The 9,824-nt window shown below is 48.7% G+C and overlaps 1 protein-coding gene across 1 annotated transcript; it reads right to left on the bottom strand.

Moving 5' to 3' along the window:
- Nucleotides 1–583: 583 nt before the first annotated feature.
- Nucleotides 584–1,651, bottom strand: LOC110725645. Its single transcript, XM_021905120.1, has 3 exons — nt 1,603–1,651; nt 986–1,208; nt 584–909 (listed from the first exon to the last, which is right to left on the bottom strand). The coding sequence occupies exons 2-3, from the start codon at nt 1,176–1,178 to the stop codon at nt 800–802; spliced, it is 303 nt and encodes a 100-aa protein (XP_021760812.1). The 5' UTR covers nt 1,179–1,208; nt 1,603–1,651; the 3' UTR covers nt 584–799.
- Nucleotides 1,652–9,824: the final 8,173 nt, after the last annotated feature.

A 9,824-nucleotide genomic window follows, 5' to 3' on the forward strand; every position in this document is an offset into this window, starting at 1 on the left:
AACCTACACACTTGGCTTATGCGGACTGCAAAGTACTTGATATACAATATATATACGGATTCACGGAGTATTAGTTGATGTCATAGATAGATTATTTGTGACGAAGTATAATCCAAAATGGAGTTATTGGCAATAGTTAACTAGTGCAGTGTTTAGAGCTTTAAGCCAGGCCAGTCATTCAAGGTACAAAGAAGGCTTTAGGCCACAGAAGAAATTTTATCTTCCCAATAATCCTACTCCGAATCAAATTAATGCATGATAGAACCTTAGCATACCCAGCCCATCATGAGCATGATTCAGGCCATTTATTAGTTTGTACATTCCACGCCTTTCATTTGAAAATTCTGATCGCAATCAATCACAAATTCACAATGATCTCGGATAATCTTGTCAAGAATAAAAATTAGGAATGCAATCGGGGTTTTTTTTTTTTTTTTTAATAAGTTGCAACATAAGAAGTTAAAAAAGAAGGTTGATTTAACTTTAATACTTTTATTAATTTTGAATGGATTTAACTTCAATACTCCGTACTTAAAAATGGCAGTCTAATCCTATCATTCCATAGAAATGAAAAAGAAACAAGTAAAATAAAAATAGGTCTATGAAGGAAAATCCATTAACAGTAGCAAACAGGCATAAAGCATAACTGTAAAAGCCAGCAGTATAAGAAAAAAAAAGTGCAAGATAAAACATTTACTCCGTACAAGCAATAACAAGGTGTGAGAGTTTGATTGATTGATTTATCAATCATTAGACTCGCTATCATAGCCGTGATCACTATAATATATTGATCATTAGATTAATCGCAATCATCATCATCATCGCTACTATCACCTTGACTGCGGTTGCATTGCGTGCAGCATACATTTTCTGGATGCAAAATCCCTATAGAATCAGAAGGCATAGCAACTGCAAGGGACAATGGAAAACAGTGAGACAATTTGAAAATATCCCACGGGTGTAAAATATACATTATCCCTCTTACCTTGTGAAGAGCTATTGAGCCGAGCTGTCAAGATACAACATCTGAGGACTTTGTTTGTATATCTACCCTTTAATGCCACAGTCTCAGCAAAGAAGAGCTCCGGAAGAGAATTAGAATTCTTGCGCTTAGCAAAGAAGTTAACATGATGAACATACAGATACCTTGGGTCCGGGATTAAAATGAAAGAGCTCATTAGAGGGGCAACACACTCATATTCAGCACCCTAAAATTAAGTCAAAAAAAAATAACAACAATTTAAAGTGTATGAATTACTCGTAGTATAAATGATACATTTCGTATTAGGGAATGACTAGGAAAAAAGGAGTCAAAGTTAAGAAAATATAAACTAGGAAAAAACTTGTACCTCATTCTTCTGATTGTAGCATCTCAATGCCAAACAACAACAACTTAGAGTTTGCTCATAATAATCCCTTTGACGCTTATAGTCAATTCAGGTGATTGAACAAGTAAAGGTACTGTTTGGGGTAAAAATACCCTAAACACGTGGCCTGTGGAACCATCCCTTCCCCACTATAAATAGTGGAAGGACCCTCATTAATGGGGGCTGGAACGTTTGTTGTTCACATTGAATACTCCTCAAAAAGAAAAACACTTACCCCGAGCAATATTAATTGCAGAATTCTCCCATTACGCGAGAAGTAACTTCCACATTACGTGCATTCTACCTCCCGTATCTTTACTAACTTGATCGTCGGAGGCGGAGCTCCTACCCCCAGGAGTCTTCGTGATTTTGCAGGCACAGGCGTCGAAGGGCATTCTTGGAATTGTAACTCTCCCGCAGGACACATCAAAAAACCCCGAAACATTTGGCGCCGTCTGTGGGGAGAGTACTTCTAAGATGACTTCTGATACTGTGTCACCGAATCAGGGCAAACGGCCTGTGGTCGAGCCTGAGGTCCAGACGGACCATGAAAGTGGCGACGAAATTGAAACATATGTGGCCCCGGATGGGTCTTTCAGAACGAAGCACCCTCGTGCTAAAGATAGAAGAGAACGGGAAATCAGCCAAGCGGCTCCCAACAACCCAGCCGGGCAACCGGCTGGAATTGCCCAAACGGTGGAGGGCTCAGCCCCCGTTACAAGAAACGAACTCATGTCTTTCATGAATAGTTTCAAGGGTGAGATCAAGAGCCTCATCCGGTCAGCTACTCCAAAGAAGGGTCAGCCGGCCAAGAAGCCTTCTGGAAAGAAGGCGGTCAAAGAACGAGTTCCTACCCCTCATCCCAAGCCAAAGGAGGGGGAGGGCTTAAGGTTTGATCCAAGCAGACTCCGTTTTCCTCAAGGGGAGCTGCGAAAGGCCATCCGGCACGTACAGCCGGATGGCTCCAAGAAAACACTCTCAGACGCCCGCACATTTCTCCAAGAGAAGCGAGGTCAGGCGTCTGCGTCGGCCTCAACGTCGACCTTCCCGGACAGTTTCCATGACGTCTCACACAGGCGTACGGGAACGAACCTTAGGAGCCAGACGGGCGAAGCTTCTGCCCGGTCTGGACCCAAAGTGATCCAGCCTGGTCTATTCGGCACACCGAATGGGTTGGGTGGATCCCCTTTCATGTCACCGGGTCTTTTCGGTGGGCAAGCGCAGCAGCCGTTCCAACCCACGGACTGGCAGCTGCGCCTGCTAAATTTGGGGGAACAGCCAACAGCGTTCTCACCAGAGATAACCCAGGCGGCACAGCCGCCTAAGATCAAGAATGTTTTGGTGGGGGCCTATGATGGCACCACCAACCCAGAAGACCATCTAATGGCCTACTCTAACCTCATGTACCTCCAGGGGTTAGATGATGCCGTCTGGTGTCGATGCTTCCCGGCTACCCTCAAGGGCATAGCCCAGCGGTGGTTTGGTAACCTACCAGCCGGTTGCATCAACAGCTTTCGAACTTTGGCGTACTTGTTTACGTCAAATTTCTCAATGAATATTCCTGCCAAAAAGACTAGCCTCGACCTAGGGGCAATACAGCAGGGCGACCGGGAGGGCCTCCGGTCGTACGTCAGACGGTTCAATCTGATGAGAATTCAGATTCCAGGACTATCAGACGAAGTGGCCTATACAGACTTCTTTCGAGGTCTGAAGGATGGGTCGACCTTTAAGTTTGACCTCGTCCGGAAGAGGGTTGCTACCCTCCAAGAGGCGTTAATTGAAGCTGAAGCCTATATACAGGCGACGGAGCTTTGTGCTGTCAAGCAGCCGTCAGATTATAAAAAGTCTGACAAAAAAGAGAGCCGACAACAGCATCAGCCGGCAAGAAAGGAAGAAAAGAGAAAAGGGGTCTGGGCAGCTGACCGATCAGGACAGCCGGCCCAGAAGATCAGGCGGAAGTCAGAACCATATGTCCCCAAATACGAGTTCACAAAAGATTGCTCCACCATCCTCCTGGAAATCAAAGACCGGATGTCTCTCGACAAACCGGCTGAAATGAAAAGCCCCGTGAATAAACGGGACAAGAGCAAGTATTGCCAATACCACGAGGATGTTGGCCACGACACCAATGGCTGCTATAGCCTCAGGCGGCTATTGGACCGTCTGGCAGATGAGGGGGCCCTAAAATCCTATCTACCCAAGGCTAAGGGTAATACCCAGGCCAAGAAAGGGCAGGCGGCAAAAACCGGCCTAGTAAACTCCGAGACGGATGAAGAGACCATCTTCACCATAGCAGGCGGTTTTGCCGGAGGGGGTCCCACCATCCGGGGCACCAAAGACAACATCAGGAAGCTGGTCAACTCAGTGGATGAGGGCCAGGCGTCGAAAGACATCTTCCCTGAGGTCCTTATTTCTGAAAAGGACCGGGGCAAGGTCAGGCGGCCTCATGATGACCCCATCGTCATCGAATGCAAGGTTGTCAACCAGAAGGTTGGCCGGATCCTAATAGACACCGGGAGCTCGTCTGACCTAATCAGTTATCAGTGCTTGACCAAGCTCAAGTACACATCCGGTAACATGCACCAGGCTCCTCACCCACTAGTCGGTTTTGGGGGTGGAGTAGTGCATCCGGTCGGAAGCATAGATCTTCCGATCCGGCTGGGTGAAAAGGGGCAAGGACGCCACATGATAGTCAAGTTTTTAGTTGTGGAGGAGCTATCCGCCTACAACATGATATTTGGCCGTCCTACCCTCAACGCATCTAAGGCTGTCATCATCCCGTCCCTCATGTTGGTCAAATTTCAAAAGGATGATAGTACAGTCGGTGCCCTAAGCGGGGACCAGAAGACGGCAAGAGAGTGTTATCTCTCTGACGTCAAGACAACTATGGGTGCAGCCGGCCAGGGCGAGCCCATAGATATTGATAACTGCGACCCAGCAGTCCCGGCTCCAAGGGCAGCCGGTATGAAAAGAAAGGCGGACCAACTGGCACCCGTCAAAAAGGAGAAATAGCAATCACTAGCCGGGGAAAGGTCAGATGACCAACGACCTCAGCCGGCTGGTGACTGCCTTGATGTCATCCGAGATGACAGCCGTCCTGAAAGAACAGTCAAGTCGGGACGGTAGCCTTCGAACGGTTGGGAGAAGGTTTGCTCCAGCTGCTGAAGGAATTCAAAGACATCTTTGCCTTTGAAGTGGAAGAGATGCCAGGCGTCAGCCCGAATCTTGCTGTCCACAAGCTAGCCGTAGATCCCAAAAAGCAGCCGGTTAGGCAGAAAAAGAGGGATCATGGTGGAGAAAGATCTCAAGCGGCAGCGGCTGAGGTCAAAAAGCTGTTGGATGCTGGATTCATTAGGCAATGCTACTACCCGGATTGGGTGGCAAATGTCGTTCTAGTAAAGAAGCCGAACGGTACTTGGCAGATGTGTGTGGATTACACAGATCTGAACAAAGCATGCCCAAAAGATAGCTACCCGCTTCCAAAGATTGACAGCCTAGTCGACTCAACAGCCGGCCATGCGTTAATGAGCTTTATGGATGCTTATTCCGGCTTCCATCAAATACCTCTCTGGAAGAAAGATCAGGAGAAGACGGCTTTTGTCACTGATCAGGGGTTATTCTGCTATACGGTGATGCCGTTTGGGTTGAAGAATGCACCGGCTACATTCCAACGCATGATAAACACCGTTTTTATCAACCAGATTGGCAGGAATGTAGAGGCGTATATCGATGACATGATAGTCAAATCCAAGCTACAGACGGATCACCTAGCAGACCTGCGAGAAACCTTCACCACACTCAGGCGACACCGGGTCATGCTTAACCCAAAGAAATGCGTATTTGGTGTTGAGTCTGGGAAGTTTCTCGGATTCTTGATTGACCAAAGAGGCATCGAAGCTAATCCGGAAAAAATACAGGCGGTAATTGACATGAAGTCTCCCCGCACTGTAAAAGAAGTCCAGAAGTTGACCGGTTGTCTGGCGGCATTGGGGAGGTTCCTCAGCCGGTCAGGTGACAAGTGCCTCTATTTCTTTCAGGCAATCAGGAAGAGGTCAAGGTTTGAATGGGGTGAAGAAGCAGAGGCGGCATTCCAGAGGCTTAAGCAGCACTTGCATTCTTTGCCAAGGCTAGTGAGCCCCCTACCCCGGGAGGTTCTGTACATGTACCTAGCCGTCTCTGATCACGCCCTTAGTGTCGTTCTCCTCGCTGAGAGAGACGACATTCAGCTGCCGGTGTACTTCATCAGCCATGTCTTTAAAAATGCTGAGCTCCGGTACCCCATGATCGAAAAATTTGGGTTGGCCTTATTCGTAGCAGTCAAGCGGTTGAAGCCTTATTTTTTGGCACATCCGGTTGTGGTATACACAGATCAGCCGCTCAAGCGTACGATGACTGCTATAGAGTCATCCGGTAGAATGATCAAGTGGGCTGTTGAAATACAAGGCCTTGAGATAACTTTTGAACCCAGGCGGGCAGTGAAAGGTCAGGCGTTTGCCGACTTTATTGTCGAGATGACTAGGCCGGTGCACCCGGAAAACCCTGATCAGGTCTGGAAGTTATTTGTAGACGGCAGCTCTACGGTGAACGGCTGTGGTGCAGGTGTTATCTGTCATTCCCCGGAAGGGGATAAGTTTGAATATGCACTACGGTTTAAGTTCCAAGCCTCCAACAATGAGGCAGAGTATGAAGCCCTGCTAGCCGGATTGCGCATGTGTAAGGCAGCCGGTATAAGAAAGGTCGACGCCTGCTCAGATTCACAGCTGATCGTTAGCCAATACCTTGGTGACTACGAAGCCACCCATCCGGCTATGATCAAATATTTGCAGGCGGTCAAAGAGGAGGCTGGGTCCTTCGATGAATTTCATCTGCGACAGGTGCCCCGGTCTGAAAACAATCAGGCGGATGCCCTCTCAAAGTTGGCATCATCAGCCTCCGGTGATGCTCCTAGGACGGTCTTTTGGGAAGTCATTGAAAAACGAAGTATTCAGAATGATCCCATTGGAGTCTTGGACAGAACTGCTACCTGGATGGATCCCATCCGGTCCTTTTTGACGGATGGTACCTTGCCGGATGACCCTTCAGAAGCATCAGCGCTCAAGAAGCGTGTTTCAAGTTTTGTTATGCATCAAGGGGAACTCCTCCGGAAGGGATACCTGCAGCCGTTTTTGAAATGTGTAACCCCGGATAGGGGGAGAGAAGTTTTGGAAGATCTGCACGCGGGGTTTTGTGCCTCGCATATTAGCGGCAGGTCCCTGGCCAGAAGAACCAGACGGCAAGGGTACTTCTGGCCCACTCTTGAAGCGGATGCCATGGATCTAGTAAAGAGATGCGACAAGTGCCAAAAATTCGCTAAGTTGATACATCAACCGGCAACAGAACTCACGGCAATCCATAGTCTGGTTCCGTTTGCTAAATGGGGCATGGACATTTTGGGACCTTATACGCCTGCGTTAGGCGGCCGCCGCTACATTCTTGTAGCAGTAAACTACTTCACCAAATGGGTTGAGGCAGAGGCGGTAAAAGGGATTAAAACGAAAGACGTGATTTCTTTCATCTGGAGAAACGTCATCACCCGGTTCGGGGTTCCAATGTCCATGGTTTTCGACAACGGACCGCAGTTCGAAACGCCTGTCCTGAAGACCTGGTTGGGAGACCAAGGAATTTCCCATTGTTTTGCATCCGTTGGCCGTCCTCAGGCAAACGGTCAAGTTGAGGCTTTTAACAAGTTGATCTCAGACGGGATAAAGAAGAAAGTAGAAAGAGCCGGTGGACTATGGGCAGAGGAATTACCTCATGTCCTTTGGGCTATCCGGACAACCGAAAAGGGGGCAACCGGTGAGACCCCATTTCTCATGACATACGGCACTGAAGCAGTTCTTCCCATTGAACATTATGAGCCTACTCTACGCATTATGTTATATGATGAGGAGGCTAACTGGGAAGCCATGCGGTTGGCATTAGACGCTCTTCCAGAGCGAAGGGGGAATGCTGCCTTGCGTCATGAGATCTACCGTCTGCGTATGACTAGAGCCTACAACAAGCGGGTTCGTAAAAGCCCTTTGAAAGAAGGAGATTTTGTGCTTCGCAAAATGGAGGCAACCGGTAGGGCCAATGAACAAGGCAAATTAACCCCAAATTGGGAGGGACCCTACCGGATCTTTGAAGAAGTACGAGACGGCACTTACCGCCTGGAAACTCCAGACGGAAGAAAGTTGCCTAGAACTTGGAATGTAGATAACCTCAAAAAATACTACTTTTAAGCATTGTACATCTTTTGAAATTTTCAAATGATTAATGAGAATTACATTCTATTTTGTATACAGCCGCCATGTCTTGTGCCTACCACAAGCGGCACCAGTAACTAATTTTTTCATCCGGTGACACCCATACGGGTGAATTCATCGAAGAGAACATCTCCCATTTGGGTGGTAAATTGTTCTAAGCGATCACACAGGCGGTCAAATCCGCCTGACGATCCTTCGCACCAAAAAAAAAGGGGGGCAGGCTAGCAACCCCAAACTTGCAGCCGGCTCACTTTTTGGAAGGACAGCCGGTACACAATACCGCCGCCTGACTCTCTAAGAGCAGGCCTAAACATTTGGTCTAGGCCATAATTCATTCAGGGGTATGCTTGCAAAAGCCCAACCGGTGAATGGACATCCTAATCTGGCGTGATTCTTTTGCGAAGTCCCGACCGGTAATTCGAGCTATATCATATGGATAGTCGCCTGGCTTGCAAAGACCCAGACCGCTATCCAAGGGCAATTACCCAGACGCCATCCGGTTTGGTTTTGGGTCGAAATTTCTTCGCCTAGTTTGCGAAGACCCAGACGGCAGTGTTACCGGTGGGGTCTTCTTGGCAACCCTTGCAAATTTCTTCGCCTAGTTTGCGAAGACCCAGACGGCAGTGTTACCGGTGGGGTCTTCTTGGCAACCCTTGCAAATTTCTTCGCCTAGTTTGCGAAGACCCAGACGGCAGTGTTACCGGTGGGGTCTTCTTGGCAACCCTTGCAAATTTCTTCGCCTAGTTTGCGAAGACCCAGACGGCAGTGTTACCGGCGGGGTCTTCTTGGCAACCCTTGCAAATTTCTTCGCCTAGTTTGCGAAGACCCAAGCGGCAGTGTTACCGGCGGGGTCTTCTTGGCAACCCTTGCAAATTTCTTCGCCTAGTTTGCGAAGACCCAGACGGCAGTGTTACCGGTGGGGTCTTCTTGGCAACCTTTGCAAATTTCTTTGCTGTTTGCGCAGACCCAAGCGGTAGTGTTACCGGCGGGGTTCTTTTGGTTATCCTCGCAGAAATATGTATAAAAATTAACAAGAATTCTAATATTGAAGTGCAGAAACATAAAAAGCATTCAAAAGCCGGCTCAGCCGGTGAAAATGTTTATATTCAAAATAAAAATTATTACAGCTTAGCCCATCTCATCCGGCGCTATTACAAGATAATGCAAGGCGCGCAGGCCGGGAAGTAGTTGCTACTCCAGGCGAACAGTGAGCCGGTCCTATTCCGGTTGGTTCTGGGTTGGATCAGGGTGAGCGGCTGCGTCGGCTTCAGGAACGACTTCTTCCTCTTCAGCAGCCTCCGCCTGCCGTCGCGCAATCTCCTCCCTAACCCAAGCGTCATAGGGTCCGGGCTCCGGCTCGTTCGCCTCCTCGGCCAGAATGGCAAGATCAGAATATTTGAAGGCGAGTTCCCAGACGGTGAAGTCCGCCTCCGGGTGTTTAAGGGAAAACGCCCGTTGCATCCGGTTTGCACAGTCATGCTCATTCTCTTCAATGAGCCTCTCCTGCTCCGACTCCAAGGTGGCCTTGAAGTTCTCATTGGCAGCAGCCGCCTCTTTGCGCAGGCGCTCATTCTCTTTGGCAAGGCGGCCATTTTCAGTCTCCGCCTTGCTCAGCCGTTGGAGGGGCTCTGTCTGTTCCTCCAACTTTTTATTGGCATCATCCAGGGACGCCTGCAGTTGGTCAACTTGGTTTTTCAGCTGATCAATCTGCTGTTGGAGGGCTTTGGTCTTCTCCGCCTGTTCCATGCGTATAGATTTAGATTCTAAGCCATGCATGTACAAAGAGTAGTCAGCAACATTATGGGCGTCATCAACAGCCCGTTTGCTTCTCCTTACCTCCTCAGACTTGCGGGTATAAGCTCGTTTGAGCCCCTCTACGCGCAGCATAGCCTGCAAAAATACAGCCGGTTAATACTGCATATTTAAAAATGCACGTCAAGAAAATTACCGCATGGTTGTTGGAGCATACGTCGGCCAGGTCGACCAGCACCCGGTCGGCATTAAAGGAGTTGATCCCAGGGATCGCCTCCTTCTCGTCCCTGGGGACGGCTTTTAGCATGGCCCGGGCATATTGTGCCCCGTCCGGCCAGCGGGGAGAATTATCTGCACCAGAAACAGACGGTGAGAAACTCGCATATGCTCTGCCTATAGATTGCCGGCTGATTGGAGAATC

This window comes from Chenopodium quinoa, unplaced genomic scaffold (genome assembly GCF_001683475.1).
Source record: "Chenopodium quinoa cultivar QQ74 unplaced genomic scaffold, ASM168347v1, whole genome shotgun sequence".
In the NCBI taxonomy this organism is placed as follows: domain Eukaryota; kingdom Viridiplantae; phylum Streptophyta; class Magnoliopsida; order Caryophyllales; family Amaranthaceae; genus Chenopodium; species Chenopodium quinoa.